Source organism: Gouania willdenowi, unplaced genomic scaffold (genome assembly GCF_900634775.1).
Source record: "Gouania willdenowi unplaced genomic scaffold, fGouWil2.1 scaffold_120_arrow_ctg1, whole genome shotgun sequence".
Lineage (NCBI taxonomy): Eukaryota > Metazoa > Chordata > Actinopteri > Blenniiformes > Gobiesocidae > Gouania > Gouania willdenowi.
The window spans coordinates 12,816-32,971 of NW_021144868.1; the positions used below are offsets into that span (position 1 = coordinate 12,816).

Below are 20,156 nucleotides of genomic sequence, written 5' to 3' on the forward strand. Positions count from 1 at the left end.
ATAAAAAAAAAATATTACATATAACAATAAAGTTCCATGTTACATGAAAGTACATTTAATTTATTAATCAAATTAATTATCATTGGTTTTACTGATTAACCTTTTGTAATTTACAAACAACAATTTTTAACAATCTTTACGTTACTGCAAAATATTTACAATTATTTTGAAATTACAAAATTGTAATAAAAAACTTTTAGGTCATTTCAATATTTACTTAATTATTACTTTTTAAAGTATTTTTTTAGCTGATTTTAATTTCTTAAACTAAATTGTAGAAAATAAATTCACAGCTTTAGAGTTATTTAATATGTCTTTGTTTTTTGAAGTCCTTGTAAAAGATGAATTTTCAGAAGTAAAGAATGAATTATTTTAAAAGATTATATATAATTTTCCAATTTATCCAGCATATTAAACTGATGAAATCATTGATTTATACTTTTTTATTTAAATACTCTCAAATTGATATTTTATCAAGTTTTTAGTTATATTGATTTTATTTTGAAAGGGCAGCTGTGAAGCGGAAATAAAGTTTTTTTTTCACATTGTATTTTGTTTGCGCTTCTAGTCTGCGTCATGACGTCAGACACTACGTCACGTCATAGCGGGTTACGCATTTGTTCCGAGGAAAAGGAAAAAAAACCTGAAACGTTCTGAAAAACAGTTAAAACGAAAAGATAATAAACTAAATCTATTTTCATAGATCTCAGAAAAAATAGCAAAAAGTTCAAATTCCTCAAATAAACATAAAAAATAATAAAAAAATCCCCAAAAACAAATGAAAAAAAGAGGAATATTCAAACCACTTAAATAGAATAAAGAAATGAAATAAAAAAATAAAATAACGCACAAGGAGAAAAAATCTGTAAAAATTAAGTGAAATATTTAAAAATGTTTAAAAGATGATGAGATGAACAGAAACAGACATTTTGAGCAACAAACACTTTTATTGAACGTTCCCGGATCCATGAACACTCCTAACGTTCTCCTAACATCCTTATGTTCTCCTAAAGTTTAAGTTCTCCTCACGTTCTCATAACCTAACATTCTCCTAATGTCCTAACGTCCTCCTAAAGTTCACATTCTCCTAACCTAACGCTCCCCTAACCTAATGCTCTCCTACCCTCCTACTAATCTAACATTCTCCTAACGTCCCTATGTTCTCCTAAAGTTCTCCTAAAGTTCACATACTCCTAACCTAACACTCTCCTAAAGTTCTTTGTGTTTCTTTATAACCTGGTTTTCCTTTCTTGAGGAAAGACATGGTTTCCTGCTGCTGTCTATCTCCCACTTAAGGCCAGAAGCACATGCGGGTCATACCATTCTCACTGTTTTAAAGGGGGGTAGTAGCTATGGCCCTGATGCAGCAGGAAAAACTGTGCTTAACAACCAGCTTGTTTTCACACAGTGTCTTTTCATTTACATATAAATCATCTAATAATGTTTAAAATGCATTTTTGTACATATAATTAAAACACACTTCTGAGCCCCCCCACCCTGCCTTGGGCCCTTGGTATCCATCCTCCTTTTCCACCATGACAAATTGTGACAAATCATGGTTAAATTGGCAAAAATAATCATGAAAAGAGGTTAAAAGTGACAATAATGGGTTAACACATGTGGCATTAGGTGGAAAAGGTTTATAAGTGCTGAGTGTTGTGAATTTACCTGGTGACGCTTGGAGCTTCATCTTCATCTTCATCCATGGGATCCTGCAGCTCGTGCTCAGCACAGACACGCTGCTCAACACATTAATAGATCATATTTCTCCTCACTAATTCCAACATTATGACTTTTATCAGACTTATTAAACAGGTGTGTGAACACAAGCAGCTTTTATTATTTCAGAAGTGTATTCAATAGTTTTTCTTTGAAGATGACACCTAACAGTAGGAGTTAAGGGTGTGCAATGTGACGATATTAGATCATTATGGATTACAACATGACGACAATCTCCCAAATCACAGACATCGTAGAACTGTCTGTAGTTCACATTTTAACCCTTGAGGTCTGTGTCATATGTCTGTGGTCCAAACACAGAACATCCAATGGTTTTCTTCTCTTCCAAATCACACCATTTACTAGTCAGCATATCAGCGATGCAGACATTACAGATTATTAAGCTCTTCAACAGGTCAGAAGTATGATAAAAAAATACTAATACTAATCAACAACTCAGAGCTGCCCTGAAAAAATCATCACTACATCATTTAATCACATTTCAGCCTTAATGAAGGAAAAAGTCCAAATGTAGTTATTGTGCTGCTAGTGATTAATAAAAGGGTCTTTGTGGCTCCACTGACTTTGATCTATTATTGTTTTTATTGTAAAACTATTGATAAATATAAATGGTTTATATCACCTATTGTCATTTAGAGTAAAAATATATAGATATGAATATTGGTCCATATCACCCAGGCCTAATGTAACCAAAGCAGTAACGTTTTATCTTGTAAAGGATATGATTGTCTAAACTGTGTGAAATGAGGCGTTCAAACACTGTTTAAAGTATGATTTTATTAATATGAGTGTGTTACCTCAATAACTAATAGAAATCACTAGACTGATATACTGCCTTGTTATGTAGCATGTGATGCTAAAGTTAATGCTACACTACTTTAGTTAAACAAAGTAAAAAGACTGTGTGACGATCGATTATCAATATGCTCGCGCTATCGATTTTTAAAAAAATAATATATTTTTTTTGGATTTAAGATTTATTTTATTATTTTCAAAACCTTTTCTGCTTTTTCACATAAATGTTGTCACTGTTTGTTGAAAAAACCCATATATTGTTTACTGTAATATTTCACTATAATGATGTCACTGGTAATAAAGACCCTATTTATTGTTTACATAAATCACTATTAGAGATACTTATTAGTGTACATTGGTTTGTTGACACTTATTTACAGAAATATTGCACTAAAATAGTGTCACTGTTCATAGGACACTTTTTATATTTATTGTCTTTCAGATATAAAATAAAATTTGTATTTTTTCACTCAATCTTTTTTTTTCTTGTTATGTCATAGATTATCATAGATTGATTTCTGACCAATATATTGATAAATTCAGTATCGTCATATCATGAGATAATTGTTATCGTGAGATGTGTATCGTGTCTCGTATCGTGAGGTACACAGAGGTTCTGTGTACCTCACGTGATTCTTTTTGAAAACTAATGAAATGAATACAATTAAACAAGCAAAAAATAAAAAGGAGCTGATAAAAGTCAATTAAATGAAAACTAAAGACATAAAGAAAAAAAAAAAAAAAAAAAAATCCCAAAGATTAACAAACAGCAAAAATACTAAAAAAATAGAGTTTGATTTCCAAAATAAAACCATAAATAATATAGCTAAAAGATACGGAAGCGGATTAGGGCCAATGTTGATGGCAAATCAGAAAACGATAAAAAAAAAAAAAAAAAAAAAAAAGAACGGTGAAAAGTCCGGTAAAACACCCCCGCTGCCTCTCACTGAGGACGGACTGAGCTGCACCGGGAGGTGAGGGCCTCCGCTCCGGGGGACGAACCCGTTCAGAGAGCTTCGATAAGCAAATAGGAGAAGAGATACAGACCGCCATTTTTAACTCAGCCTCTCAAACACATCTGCGCCTACTGACGTCACAGTGACGTCAACAAAATAGAATAAACAAAGAAGAAAAAGCTGAACATTAGTCTACTTTTCATGTTAATACTTATTCATTAAAGGCAATAATTTAGTCCGACATGTTTAAAATGAAAATAAAAACTTTTAATCTGTGAAAATTAAAGATGCAAAATAAAAAACTGACTTGTAAAAGAAATTATAAATTATATTTAAATAATTTATGTTATAAATACCGAATCAATTAATAAAAAATAGTTGGAGGATGAACCAAAGAAAGTGGCTGATTAGTGTTCATACAGCTAAATAATGGTATTTATTTATAAATCTTTTAAATAAAATAAGTATAAATAAAATAAACAGAAAAAGCTGAATATTAGACTACTTTTTCTTTTATTATAGGCACTAATTTCAATCAATCAATCAATCTTTTATTTGTATAAATCATAACCAATGGTATCTCAAGGCACTTTACAGTAGAGCAGTCTTAAGGACGGACTCTTCATTTTATGGATACACACATATGCATATATACGTATATACACATACATATGTATCCCACACCCAACATGAATTCATCATGGCGGCAAGGAAAACCTTCTGTTAAGCAGCAGGAACCTTGTGTGGATCCCATTCCTATGATGAACAGCCATCCACGGCATGCTGTGTTGGGTGTGTGCAGAGGAAAGGGTGGAGACAGAGTTGTTGAGTCTCTGTAACTCCACACTGAGGATCCCACGGACCTGCAAGACAAAAGCCAGAAGGAGTAGGGAAGTCATTTAGTTTGACACGTGGTAAATTTTAATAAAAACTTTGAATCTGTGAAAATTAAAGGTTACAGAATAAAAAAACCCCTGGGATATAAAGAAGTCACATTTAAATAATTAATGGTACTAATCAATAAATAAAACATGTTAAGGTTATTTGGATGAACCTAATAAAGTGGCTTATTAGTGTCTGTACAGCTACATAATATAAATTCATTTAACTATGTGTTTTCTTTGTTTACTGTTTCTTCTGTTCAGCCTCTGTTAGAAAGTATTTCTGATAAAAAGTAAAGATGTTTATTTTATTTTTATATTCACCAAGAAGCTCATATTTTTACCAGAGGCTTTTTTTTGGTCTGTTTGCAGGATTAAGAGATTATATACAAATCTTTAAGATTCATATTCATTTTGGAGGCGATTCAGATCAATAAACTGGAAATAATGGAGGAATCATGTCTCATTATTGGTAAAATCACAATTTGTAATTGATCAATGGTCATGAAATAACTCAGTTATGTCCAAACATTGTGCCCTACTGTATGTTTACTAATGAGGATATAAATGAGTTCCAATCCTTTAAAGTGATATGAATCTTATTATTTATTAATTCACATTTATTCATTCATTAAAACAAAGACATTTCACACTTAATGAAGCTTTATTTCATATTTAAAACATTCCTGTTCACCAATAATTAAAAACCAACACTGAGAATAAAAATCAGATCTTCACAGCTCATCATCATCATCATCATCATCATTGTTGGATTTCATGTATTAAAACAGTCAAAACCTTTATAATCATGATCCATAAACATTACGCGCCTCCTTTAGGAGCTAAAATATCTATCAATAACTATGGCTGACATAAACAGTAGAGACATTTGTACCCATAGAAAACTGTCTCATGCATTTCATGGTCAAAGGTGCAACATTTAGAAATCATTAAACAGTGTTTGATAATAAACAATAAAATGATCATAAAGCTACTCAGAGATAGTTATATTTGTCTCTCTCTGTGGGACGTATTCTCCAGTCTGGACTCTTCTTTTTTTTTTTACAGCCTGTAATTACAGGTTCCTGACACGCCCACTACGCATAAATCAATCTCACTTTTGTCTAGAAATCATGGAACATGGAGCGGAGTTTACCCAATGCTTGTAAATATTATAGAAATCTGTGGAAATGACAAATCAGACATTTAATTTGAAAGGCCTTCGTTTAGGAACAATGTAGTATGTTCTTATTGTTTTTAATCTGTTCTTATAATTTTGAGTTATTGTCAACAGTTCAACATTAAAATGTCTGACATTGTGTGATATAATCACGGTAAAACTGTGAGTGGTGGCCTCGTGGTCAAGGCCTTGTAATCAGAGGGATCCTGGGCCATCACTGTGGGATGTTGAGCAAATCCTTTAATCCCCAGGCACCGCAAAATGGCTGCCAACTGCCCCCCAGGGATGGGTTAAATTGCAGAGGACAAATTTATATGTGTAACAACATATTCCAATAAAGGCTTAAAGCCAATTTATTTTTTTTAAATTTAAGTATTGTGGAGTTTCATCAAATGTGTGTATTAGGAGAGACTCAAATATCAACAACTGGATTATTTTGTAATTTACACAATGATTCATGTTTTCTCTGTAATTTTTCCTTTTTCCCGCAGGACACATTAGATGCTCCGCCCACAGTGGAGCTGGAACAAAGGCACGCAGTGACTGACTAACGTACAGCAACAAACAGCTTTTCTGACTGACGCCCATGGCAGAATAGAGCCCAGAGTGATTAGATGAGTTAAACTGAACTTTTAGACCAAAGCAATCATTGTTGCACCAAAGACAGTTTTAGCAAATTTAGAGAAAAAGTTTCTCCTTCTGTTTCACTGCTGACTGTTGTGCAGGAGGCTGTCAGCAGAAGACGCTTCTCCACTCTCTTGAGAACCGTGACCTGCAGAGAGAGGTCATCATCATCATCATCATCGTTATTATTCATTTCTTTATCTTGTGACTGAAGGATCTCTCTGTACTTCAGGAGAACTTTAGCTGCTGGTGTATCACTGTAACTGGTCATCATGATAACTGGTGACACTTTGATTGCTGTCACTCATGCTGCGTTTGATTGCAACCCAAATAAATCCGACAAAATGTATCGGAAAAGTGCAATAAAACGTCTCTTGAGCTCAGGACACGAGTCACTAGATAACGCGGTCACCAGTGGAACCGCTACACCAGCTGGAGTCACTAGATAACGCGGTCACCAGTGGAACCGCTACACCAGCTGGAGTCACTAGATAACGCGGTCACCAGTGGAACCGCTACACCAGCTGGAGTCACTAGATAACGCGGTCACCAGTGGAACCGCTACACCAGCTGGAGTCACTAGATAACACGGTCACCAGTGGAACCGCTACACCAGCTGGAGTCACTAGATAACACGGTCACCAGTGGAACCGCTACACCAGCTGGAGTCACTAAATAACAGTAAATGATGAACTCACAGTTTAATCCAGAGTCACTGCTGCTGTTGCTGTTGTTACTCTTGTCTCTGTCAGAGTCTTTAACTAAAGGAGGAAAACAAACACGTGTTCAGTCTGTGAAACAGTAATCTAATGCTCAGACTCAGTCACCACTTAACACGGTCCCCAGATAGTTTATAACACCACAGGATGGAGATTAAACACTCACTGAGACCAGTCTCCATGGAGATCTGAGGATCTGCTTTACCTGCGCGCACACACACACACAGAGTTAATATTAATTCACACACACTGATTTCACAAAGAAAAAATCGTGATATATTTTTCCCATATCGTCCACCCCTAGTAGGAGTGTGATGATTTCTCAACATGTCACGATATTTTTTTGTTATTTTTTTTTTTAAGGATTTTTTTGGCTCTAGTGGCCTTTATATGACAGTTGCTTTGACAGGAAAGGGGTCAGAGAGAGCAGGGAATGACACACAGGAAAGGGTCCCAGGCCGGGAATCGAACCTGGAGCTATAGCCTCTGTACATGGGGCGGGCGCTTAACCCACTGAGCTACACACCGCCCCACGATATTTTTTTTTATGCACGATCGATTATCAATATGTCCGCGCTATCGATTTTTGAAAAAATAATAATTTTTTTTTTTTTAGATTTAAGATTTATTTTATTATTTTCAAAACCTTTTCTGCTTTTTCACTAAAATGTGCAGGTACGTCTTCACATAAATGTTGTCACTGTTTGTTGAAAAAACCCATATATTGTTTACTGTAATATTTCACTATAATGATGTCACTGGTAATAAAGACCATATTTATTGTTTACATAAAGCACTATTAGAGATACTTATTAGTGTACATTGGTTTGTTGACACTTATTTACAGAAATATTGCACTAAAATAGTGTCACTGTTCATAGGACACTTTTTATATTTATTGTCTTTCAGATATAAAATAAAAATTGTATTTTTTCACTCAATCTTTTTTTTTCTTATGTCATAGATTATCATAGATTGATTTCTGACCAATATATGATAAATTCAGTATCGTCATATCATGAGATAATTGTTATCGTGAGATGTGTATCGTGTCTCGTATCGTGAGGTACACAGAGGTTCTGTGTACCTCACGTGATTCTTTTTGAAAACTAATGAAATAAATACAATTAAACAAACAAAAAATAAAAAAGGAGCTGATAAAAGTCAATTAAATGAAAACTAAAGACAAAAAGAGAAAAAAAAAACAAATCCCAAAGATTAACAAAGAGCAAAAATACTAAAAAAAATAGTTTGATTTTCAAAATAAAACCATAAATAATATAGCTAAAAGATACGGAAGCGGATTAGGGCCAATGTTGATGGAAAATCAAGAATAAAGTCAAAATGTCGAGAATAAAGTTGAAATATAATGTTGAGATTAAAGTCAAAACAATGAAATTAAAGTCGAGATTTCAAAAATAAACTCAGAATTTACATTTTATTGTGCTTGATAATAAATGTAAATAAAAACAGTAACAGAATGTTAAATAATAACCAACATAAATAATAATAATAACACGGTCACCAGTGGAACTGCTACACTAGCTGGAGTCACTAGATAACACGGTCACCAGTGGAACCGCTACACCAGCTGGAGTCACTAGATAACACGGTCACCAGTAGAACTGCTACACCAGCTGGAGTCACTAGATAACGCGGTCACCAGTGGAACCGCTACACCAGCTGGAGTCACTAGATAACACGGTCACCAGTGGAACCGCTACACCAGCTGGAGTCACTAGATAACACGGTCACCAGTGGAACCGCTACACCAGCTGGAGTCACTAGATAACAGTAAATGATGAACTCACAGTTTAATCCAGAGTCGCTGCTGTTGTTACTCTTGTCTCTGTCAGAGTCTTTAACTAAAGGAGGAAAACAAACACGTGTTCAGTCTGTGAAACAGTAATCTAATGCTCAGACTCAGTCACCACTTAACACGGTCCCCAGATAGTTTATAACACCACAGGATGGAGATTAAACACTCACTGAGACCAGTCTCCATGGAGATCTGAGGATCTGCTTTACCAGCGTACGCACGCGCGCGCGCGCGCGCACACACACACACACACACACACACACACACACACACACACACACACACACACACACACACACACACACACACACACACACACACACACACACACACACACACACACACACACACACACACACACACACACACACACACACACACACACACAGAGTTAATATTAATTCACACACACTGATTTCACAAAGAAAAAATCGTGATATATTTTTCCCATATCGTCTACCCCTAGTAGGAGTGTGATGATTTCTCGACATGTCACGATATTTTTTTTATGCACGATCGATTATCAATATGTTCGCGCTATCGATTTTTAAAAAAATAATAATTTTTTTTTTTTAGATTTAAGATTTATTTTATTATTTTCAAAACCTTTTCTGCTTTTTCACTAAAATGTGCAGGTACGTCTTCACATAAATGTTGTCACTGTTTGTTGAAAAAACCCATATATTGTTTACTGTAATATTTCACTGTAATGATGTCACTGGTAATAAAGACCATATTTATTGTTTACATAAATCACTATTAGAGATACTTATTAGTGTACATTGGTTTGTTGACACTTATTTACAGAAATATTGCACTAAAATAGTGTCACTGTTCATAGGATACTTTTTATATTTATTGTCTTTCAGATATAAAATAAAAATTGTATTTTTTCACTCAATCTTTTTTTTTCTTATGTCATAGATTATTGTAGATTGATTTCTGACCAATATATTGATAAATTCAGTATCGTCATATCATGAGATAATTGTTATCGTGAGATGTGTATCGTGTCTCGTATCGTGAGGTACACAGAGGTTCCCAACCCTATTTAACAGTCAACAAACCTAAAATTAAAATCAAAAAGAAAACTAATGAAATAAATACAATTAAACAAACAAAAAATAAAAAAGGAGCTGATAAAAGTCAATTAAATGAAAACTAAAGACATAAAGAGAAAAAAAAAAACAAATTCCAAAGATTAACAAAGAGCAAAAATACTAAAAAAATAGAGTTTGATTTCCAAAATAAAACCATAAATAATATAGCTAAAAGATACGGAAGCGGATTAGGGCCAATGTTGATGGAAAATCAAGAATAAAGTCAAAATGTCGAGAATAAAGTTGAAATATAATGTTGAGATTAAAGTCAAAACGATGAAATTAAAGTCGAGATTTCAAAAATAAACTCAAAATTTACATTTTATTGTGCTTGATAATAAATGTAAATAAAAACAGTAACAGAATGTTAAATAATAACCAACATAAATAATAATAATAGCACAGTCACCAGTAGAACTGCTACACCACCCAGTAAATGATGAACTCACAGTTTAATCCAGAGTCATTGTTGCTGTTGTTACTCTTGTCTCTGTCAGAGTCTTTACCTGAAGGAGGAAAACAAACAACATGCTCAGACTGTGATCTGTCTCTAATACTAACACACACGCACACACACGCACACACACACACACACGCACGCACGCACCTCAGAACTGGTTTGAAACCAGTTTAAAGTCACACCCAAACATTCCCGTCTTTATAAATATCTGTTTAAACAAAAACATCTGCATGCTTTGATCAACACTCTTAACGTTCACAAGGCTGTCCTGTACGCACACACCTACCTACACACACGCACACACAGAATGAATATTTGTGTAGAAATCATGTGGTTTGATTTCCGACCAGCTGATGGTCCATACCCAGCATTCCTTTCTTCCTGAGGATGAAGATGATGATGAGAGCTACCACTATGATGAACACCACCCCCACCACTGCACCAATGATGGGGCCAATGTTTCCTCCTGATGTGTCAGAGGGTCCTTTATGGTCTGAAACACAGATAACACTGAGTCAGAAACCTGGGGAGGTCATGTGACTCAGCATTTATTACAGAACGCTGTTAGCATTGATGAGCGTAGCGCCCTCTATTGATCCTCTACGTGTGATTAGGGGTGTGGGAAAAGATAAATAAATCGATTTCACGATATATCGCAATTTTTTGGGTGCTGATTTTAAATCGTTTTTTTTATTTAACCCTCAGGTGCATCCTGATCACATGATCATTTTAAAGAGCCAATAGCGATCTCCGTTTCAACCCGTGTCAAAAGTGCGGATGTCAAACTACAAACCAGTCTTTAAATCAAGTCAAATAAATAAATAAATAAATAAAAGTGGAGTTATGAGGGAAAATATGCACACTGTAAATAACTATATAACTGTTTTTTTATTCATCTGTATATAAGTTTTTGAAATATATAGTTTAGATTTGCTATGCAAGCAATAAAAATAATTCGTTTACAGTAAAAAAAAAAAAAAAAAACTTTTTCCCACTCAAATTTTAGTTTTTATAGTGGTTTTAGATCCACTGTGTTAATACAGTATGTCATATTAAATAAAATACCTCACAGTCATATTTGGGAGGTTCTCCTGAAACAAATGATACCAAACAAGCAAGGTTTATGGATTTTCTTATGTAAAATAAAAAGGTAAAATCAATTGCAGTGAAAAAACAGCAAAAACAATATTTTTAAAAAATATTTTATCAATATTTTTGTGTATTTGTGCAATATTTCAGTGGTTACAATGCTTTCAATGTGTTGCTATGGTTATTTGATGCACTTGATTTTATGATGACAGTGCATAATACCTGTAATATTTATGTATACACAGATATTTTATTTTCATATAATCTGTTCAGATCAGTGTTTAAATTATTTTATATTATTTCTGTGTATTATCAGTAACTCAGGGTGATTTATCCTTAATGTTCTCACTTATAGTTGTTACAATGATGTCATTATGTTGTCATGGTTACATTGACACTTCTACACAGTAGTTTTAATGAAAATAAACTTGTTCTTTATTTTATGATGACAGTGTGTAACACTTTCTTTTTTTTAGTGAAAATGTGTAAAAACACTAATAATAAATAATAAATAGGATGTTTTGAAGTAAATAGTTTTGACTCAATGATCAATATCTTCTGATGAACATATACAGCAACTTCATTTTTCATCTCTACGTTAAATTTTGATATTAACTGGGTAGAATATTGTGATATATCACGATAATATCGTATCATGACCCACGTATTGTGATATGTATCGTATTGCAACATCCTTGCCAATACTCACCCCTAACTGTGATATTGATCCTCTACACTGTCATAGTGATCCCTTCAGGGGGTGCATCCCATATGGTAACTAGTGGCAGATGTAGCACACGTGCACACGCACACACACACGCACGCACACTTACCCCAAACTTTCAGCACGTCCACACTGGATGCACGGTGGATGACACGGCAGCTGTACTCCGATGTGTCAGACCTCGGGATTTCCACGTGGTCGCTCCTCTGGAAGGTGTCGTCACCATTGGGACGAACGCCGGAGCTTTCCAAGCCATCCATCTTCTCCAGGATGCGTCCATTTCTTCTTATCTGCAGTTCGATGTCTTTGGGGTAGAAGCCCGTGGCCAGGCATCTCAGAATGATGTTGGTCTTGATCTTAGCACTGAATGCGGTAAGGTACACGTCAGGCTTCTCTGTAGGGGAAATACCATGGTCAGGAGCACCAATAAGACCAACGTTACCAGTAGAGATACATACTGGCTTGATGCAGAGCCTTGTCTCCATATGTGACAAACTTCTTCAACCACTCCACACACTCCTTCTCCAGGTAGCCCGTGGTGTACTCCTTCAGGACCTGCACATGGTCCCACTTCCTCTTGGTTTCCTCAGCTGCCACAGCCGGAGCGATCCACACCTGGCTTGAGTCGTCGAAGGACAGGAAGTCATGACCGTCATAGCTGTACATGTCCAGGCCTCGAAGGAACTTGGTTGAGCCGTCAGAGTCCATGTCTACCTCACAGCCATGCCTCCACTGAAGGACGTGAAGATCTGACAGCAAGACCAAAAACAATAAGAACAAATTAAAAACAATAAAAAGAGACTAAAAACAATAAAAACAGACTAAAAACATTAAAAACAGACTAAAACCAGACCAAAAACAATAAAAACAGACTAAAAACAATAAAAACAGACCAAAAACAATAAAAACAGACTAAAAACATTAAAAACAGAATAAAAACAGACTAAAAACAGATTAAAAACAGACTAAAAACAGACAATAAACAATAAGAACAGACTAAAAACAGACTAAAAACATTAAAAACAGAATAAAAACAGACTATAAACAGCTGGTGTGCGTTACCGGACTGGTTCTGTCTCATCCTCTTGCTGAGGATGTCGATGTTGACGTCGAACCACTGCTGTTTGCTCTTACGTGACTGTCCTCCTTTGTCCCAGTACTCCTTAGAGAGACGGTTCTCCATCCATGGCTGTTTGGGGACCTTCTTCTCTGTGGTGCTGTCATAGTAGTCGATCATTTTGTTGTCCAACAGGCCCATGGCCGTGAACTTATGGATTCCTGGTAGATTTATATCTTTTGACAGAGCCGTGTAGATGTAGTGCAGAGAGTGAAACTCTGAAACACAACAAACATCATCACTTTTAAAGCTTCACAGGCACTTTTACACGTTTTATCTTCACGACTCACTTTCACTTTCAGACAGATCTAAAATAAGTTAGAGATAATAAAACAAGCGTTCGTCACAGAAGTAACCAGGAAACTTTGATCACAGGGGGCGGAGCTACGGATCTGAGGGTCACAAGATCAACATTAACGTCAGCATTAGAATAAAAACCAATCAGAGCATTAACACTGGAAACAACAAAAAGTTTGTGTTCATGTTGTCATTTATGTATATTTTGTGTCGTTTTTCAGTTATTTTTGTGTATATTGACCAAAGACAAACTAAAAACTATAAAACAGACTAAAAAAAAAAAACATATTAAAAACAATAAGAACAAACCAAAACCAGACTAAAACAATAATAAAAGACAAAAAACAATAAATGAATGAAAACAGACGAAATATTTAAAATTTACTTATGTTTTAATTATTTATTTTTTAATTTTTCCAGCATTTAATGCGTTCTCTTTGAGGGCCCATCAATACTCGACTGAGGGCCGCATTTGGCCCCCGGTCCGCATGTTGCCGCAGTCTGCTGTAGTAGAAAATGTAATTATTTCATAATGTTTTATATTCATAACCTTTACTGAATAACCGATGAGGAACAACAAAATAGATCTAAACTTTCTACAAGATTACAACTTCAAAGTTTTCTTTATCAAAATAAAAGCTACATTTCCTTTGGTTCTGGTCTGTTTAACCTGATTATCACAACTGTGTGAAAACACATGTTTATTAAAAAGCCTTAAAAAGACTTTAACATTTTATTTTTAACTGCGTCACACTGGACTTTACTTTCACTTTCACTCACACACGGTTCTTACCGCAGTTTGCGCTCAGTCCGGTTCCCAAAAGAACCAGCACCGCACACAGCAACATATCTGGGTCTGTCGGTGTCTCTGGACTCGGTTCTACTGGGTTCTATTGGGTTCTACTGGGTTCTACTGGGTTCCAGAGCCCCGCTTCACCGATGTGACTCAACCCGCGCTCAGCGTCTGTTTTTCGGCTTCACTTCCTGCTTCTGTTCGTCAGTGAACGTTCACTGACACTCCGACGGTGCGTTCATGAACGTAACAGGATGTGAACAAACCGCGTTAAATATGACTTTCTACCGCAGATAAACTCCTGAAAATAAGTACAAATAATAAATAAAAAAATAAATTAAACTCCTGAGTCCTTTAAGATAAAGACATGATGTAACTTTAGCAATGATTGAGACAAAACTAGCATAACCTTTGTTAAAAATGTGCAGTTGTTGCTTTTTCGTTTGTTCTTTAGTTTGTTTTTTGTGTGTTTTTGTTCATGTTTTGTATATTTTTTTAGTTATGTTGTGTCATTTTGTGTATTTTTGTTGTCCTTTTGTGTTTTTTTCTGTAAAATAATTTTTCAAATATATTTTTAAATCATTTTATTTCTGTTGTCAGTTTGTTCATATGTTTTTGTCATTCTGTGTATTTTTGTTGGCATCTTGTGTTCACTATTTTTTAGAGATCTTCCCAAGCAGACACATACGTGTGTTTACTAACACCTGCTAACCTGTTGCTTTGATAACATTCCCACAGGGAAACCTGCTGCTTATGCAAGATTTACATTTGGGGCAGTTTGGTGATGTTCCTGTTCTATACTTACTATAAATATGAGAAGAGATGTCGATATGGTGCAAGATATTATACTGTCATTCTTTATATCTGTTGCAAATCAAATTTCTGGAAGGCAGTCGTAAGATCTCAACACACACATCATCATCTATTACACATTTAAGCAACGTACACCAGGATGTCCTGAAGCATAACAATTTATTCAGGTTCAAGATCAATATCTCAGAATAGAATATGGATATGAAGTGTTTTTGTTGCTTAATAAAAAAAAATCCATCCAGTAAGTTTGAGTCGTTTGGGATTTTCAATGAGTTGTTCTTCATTTACACAAAGTGCCTGACCTGTAAATATTAGTAAAAGTCTATATTTGATATATGATCCTTCAGTGACTCAAACATCTTAAAAAGGTCAAGGATTCTAACAATAAGCACTTTTTGCCAAAGTGTAAAGTTTGGTCGTGTTTTCTGTGGTGAGAGCTTTGTATTATCTACTAATGTTGTTAAGAGGGAGAGAGAATGAGTGTTATTGAATATTATCACACATTTCTTCTATTACATTACATTAGTTATTAACGGTTATTCTGAGCTGTGTGTGAACTTCCTTCAGACTTTTGTTCCGTAGATTCACAGGAGAGTGGTTTACATAAAATAACTCTATATCTAACCAGAGTCTGAGCTTCTATTCACCCACACTGAGATAATCCTGGTTTGTAGAGATAGAACATAGTATTCTATGTTAGGAAGGTCCTATCTGCTCTGCTCCTTTAAACCTTTTATTCTTGCTAGTTTAACCTTTGGTTTCCTGCTATTCCAAATAAAGTCTGATAGTGCTTTGTTTATATTTCTAATGTCATTTGTACTTAAATTTACAAACGTTGATGTGGGATATAATATTTTTGGAAGGACTGTCATCTTGATGAGGTTGCTTCTACCCAAGAACGATACAGGGAAACTCAACCATCTTGGACACTTTTAACCAGAGGAGTAATATTTTCTGAATGTAACTGATTGATTAAGTAATTAAACCCAGATGGAGCCCAACGTAAATATAAGGTGGTTCTGTGTTTATGTCATTATCTAGGATCATTATTTCTGACTTATCAAAATTGACTGTATATCCAGATATTAGGCTGAATTAATGATTGAGAGGGTTTCGTTAATGTCAAAAGAATATCATCAGCCTACAGTAACATTTTATGTTGTTTGGTGCCAATTGTTACTCCTTGGATATCAGAGTTTTGTCTGATAGCCAACGCTAATGGTATAGCCAGGACAAACAAAGTAGGGGACAGTGGGCTTCCCTGAGCTGTACCTCTTTTCACTTTAAAGGGAGCAGACAACAGATCATTGAGACAGTTGATGATCTTCTGGATGAGTTTAATACTAAAGTCTGTGATGTCATAGATGTGGTGGCTCCAATCAAAACTAAGAGAAAACCAAACACACAGAAAACACCTTGGAGGAGGACTGAGATACAGTAATGTGACTGTAGAAGAACTGAGCACAAATGGAGATCAACAAAACTCCAAATTAATCTCCAACTATACAAAATATGTCTACGTAAATTCAATGATGGCTTGTCCAAAGCAAGACAGCAATACTTTTCTGAAATTATTGCCAAAAATGTCAACAACTCTCACACATTGTTTTCTGTAATTGAAAAGCTCACAACCCCCCAGATCAGATAGCCCCTGAATTACTGTCAGCTGGAAAATGCAATGAATTTTCTGTATATTTCAATGAAAAAATACAATCAATAAGGTCAAACATCAGAACAAACCAGCAAAATAACAAAAAGCTTGAACAGCTTCAACCACTGAGGGAGGAGTCAACTACAATGTTAGAGTTTATTACAGTGAACCCAAAAACAATAGAGGAGACTGTTCAGCAGCTGAATCCATCAACGTGTTGCCTTGACACAAAACCCTCAAACTTCTTTAAAACTGTTGTAAAGTCATTTATCACTGATTAGTGTCAGATAATTAACTGATCATTCCAATCAGGCACCGTAACAAAATCCCTGAAAGTAGCTGCTGTTAAACCTCTGTTAAAAAGAGAACACTGGATGCCTCTATACTGGCTAACTATAGACCAATCAGAACCTTCCATTCATGGCCAAGATCATTGAGAAGGTGGTCTTCAACCAACTGAGTCAATTCTTAACATTCAACAAAATATTTGATAAATTTCAGTCAGGTTTTGGTTCTCATCACAGCACAGAAACTGATCTGATCAAAGTGATCAATGACATAAGGTTGAACACTGATTCAGGAAAAGTATCTGTTCTCATTCTATTGGATCTAAGTCTACATTTGACACTGTAGATCATACAATGTTGTTGCACAGATTGTAAACATGGGTTGGACTAAATGTTAAAGTAATGGTTTAAGTTCTACTTGGAGGATCAAAGTTATTTTGTAAACATAGTAAACTTTGAATCTGACAGATTACCAATGTCCTGTGGGGTTCCTCAGGGATCTGTTCTTGGACCTCTTCTGTTTAGCCTTTATATGCTTCCTTTAGGACACATTTTACACAACTGTAAGGTTGATTATCAGAGCTACGCAGATGATACACAACTATATCTATCACTGAACCCAGATGACTATGGTCCCATTGAGGTGTTGTGTGACTACTTAGAAAAAGTAAACTGATGGATGAGTGAAAACTTCCTTCAACTAAACCATGACAAGATGGAGGTGATTGTCTTTGGTAACAAGGAAAAGAGGACTGCTGTCAGCAAGTATCTGAGTCTGGATCTTTAGAAGATAAAGACCAAGTCAAAAACCTTGGTGTTCTGATTGACTCAGATCTGACATTCAGCATCAGATCAAATCTATCACAAAAACATCTTCTACCACCTAAAGAACATCTCCAGAGTGAAAGGTTTAATGACTCAGAAAGATCAGGAGAAACTGGTCCATGCTTTTATCTCCAGCAGACTGGACTATTGTAATGGTCTTCATCAAACATCTACAGCTGGTTCAGAACGCTGCAGCTCAGGTCTGAACCAGAACAAAGAGGTCAGAACACATTACACTGGCTCCCAGTCAGCCTCAGAGGAGACTGCAAAGTTCTGCTGCTGGTTATAAATGTGTGAATGGGTTTGGTCCAGAATACATCAGTGAGATGTTAGTCAGGTATGAACCCAGCAGGTCTCTGAGATCTATGGACACAGGACATTTCCCTGACTGAAGTGTGGCTATAGCTTTATATTTCCAATATGGAGATAGGGGATTCCAAAAAGTCAGATTGATCCTCTGATATTTGTGGAAAACACAAGTGATCTAAAAGGCTTCCTACCCTCATCAATCTCAGTACTGTACAGTTTAGTGTAAAATCTTTAGAAGCTCTCGTTAATTTGACAATTATTAGTTTCTTTGTTGATTGTAATCCTGTATAGCTGATATACATATATACAGTATTTAGTAGCTTTTACATCATTTAGCAGCTTTTTAGATAATTTAGTAGCTTTTTAGATCATTATTTTTGTTGGACATACAGTAGATCTACTAATAAGGACATATAGAAGGTTTCAGGACACATTTGTAAAATCAGGAGGATCCTTCAATGCTCCCATTGGTTGTTATTCTATGAATGTTAATCATGTGACCCTCGGCTTTTAGTCGACCACAATCATTGGATCAGTCAGCACTGATGACACCAGTGAGGAGTGTTAAAGTGACACTAAGAGGAGGAAGTGTGTGTGTGGAGTGAAAAGATGAAGTTTCACACAGGCGTCCGCAAGTTTGGTTTATTCTACATTTACAAAAAGAGGAAACATGTCACGTTTGTTTGTTTGTTTGTTTGTTTGTTTGTTTGTTTGTTTGTTTGTTTCCTTCCTCTCAGTCAGCTTTGATGTTTTAATAAAGGTTTCCCTCCACGTGATCAAAGTCTAAACTCATAATCATTGGTGAATGTCCCACATTCCCTTCAAATGTTTCCCTTTGATCTTTCTTTTCCTTTAAACTTGACTCTGCCGTTCCTCCTGTCCATCAGGCTCCGCCCCCTTCCTCCCTTGGCTCTCGTTCGTCCAGCGTTTCTTCCCAAAGCGAAAAACAAAGCCCCCCTTCTCACGGTCAACGGCCTGGAGCCCCCCAGCCATGTTTGTGAGGATGTCGCTCCTGATCAAGCCCTCGTCACCCCCCTCCCCCCCCTCCTGGTAGTTTCTCTCCAGGAAGGCAGAGAGGGGCGGGTTCACCAGAAGTCCTCTCTGAGCCCTAGGCTCCTCCCATGTCCCGTCCTCCGGGTCCTCCAGAGCTGATTGGAGGTTCAGAAGGACCGCCTCCAAGTCGGGGGGGTCAGCGGAGGGTGAGAGGGGGTGAGGGGTGACGGTCTGTGGGAGAGGGAGGAAGAGCGCGAGGAAGAAGAAGGTGAGCTGAGACGCTCCGACATGGAGAGAGACGCTCATCTGAGGACAGAGAGAATCAGATCAGATCAATCAGATCAGATCAGATCAGAGTCAAAGCAGATAATCAATGCTGTTGAAGATGAAGAAGGTAAAGCAGGACAGTCACTCCCTGCTGTGCATGTAATAGACTTCCTGTGATTCCACACACTCCTGCTCCTCCACTGCTCCATGTCTGCGTATCACCTGTTCATCACACCTCTGAGGAATTCTACACACATCACGTTTTCTTACAAAGTAACGTTAAAAAACACAGATACAGACAAATCAACAATGGATGGAATGACAAACACAAGTCAAATGTGTATATGGAAGTTGAAAGTTGGCAAAAATAACAACCTGTATCTAGATTTGTTGACAAGTTGTTTTTTTTTACTAATGAAATTAAAAGTAATAATGCAGGAAAAACAGAATACTGACCTTGACCTTAAATATGACCTTGAGCAAAGGCCAAGGTCACACATTGAAAGGAAATGTTGTTCAATGGTACCAGTGGCCAAGTTATAGGGACAAGTTGGTTTTTTTGTGAGGTCATGAACTTTGACCCCTACAGATCTTTTTACTGGTAGGTCGTACAGCTTCAGTCCAATGAAATAAAATACTTTACTTGAGATGAGCTTTTCATAAATGTTAACATTGAACTTGTACGATAAATATTGGCTGAGAGAAAATTTTGGTTTT

The 20,156-nt window shown here is 36.0% G+C and overlaps 1 protein-coding gene across 10 annotated transcripts; it reads right to left on the bottom strand.

Annotated features, from left to right (window-relative positions):
• Window positions 1–5,017: 5,017 nt before the first annotated feature.
• Window positions 5,018–14,504, bottom strand: LOC114458510 (H-2 class I histocompatibility antigen, L-D alpha chain-like). 10 transcript variants are annotated; one of them, XM_028440900.1, is made up of 11 exons: window positions 14,295–14,504; window positions 13,150–13,422; window positions 12,546–12,836; window positions 12,197–12,481; window positions 10,639–10,767; window positions 10,264–10,320; window positions 8,885–8,914; window positions 8,707–8,760; window positions 7,062–7,100; window positions 6,875–6,937; window positions 5,018–6,324 (listed from the first exon to the last, which is right to left on the bottom strand). In XM_028440900.1, exons 1-11 carry the CDS (start codon window positions 14,347–14,349, stop codon window positions 6,257–6,259), a joined length of 1,344 nt encoding a protein of 447 aa, XP_028296701.1. In that variant the 5' UTR covers window positions 14,350–14,504; the 3' UTR covers window positions 5,018–6,256. The 10 variants fall into 10 exon arrangements, with proteins under 10 accessions (XP_028296701.1, XP_028296700.1, XP_028296697.1 ...); XM_028440899.1 differs by having other exon boundaries at window positions 8,885–8,917; XM_028440896.1 differs by having other exon boundaries at window positions 8,885–8,923.
• Window positions 14,505–20,156: the final 5,652 nt, after the last annotated feature.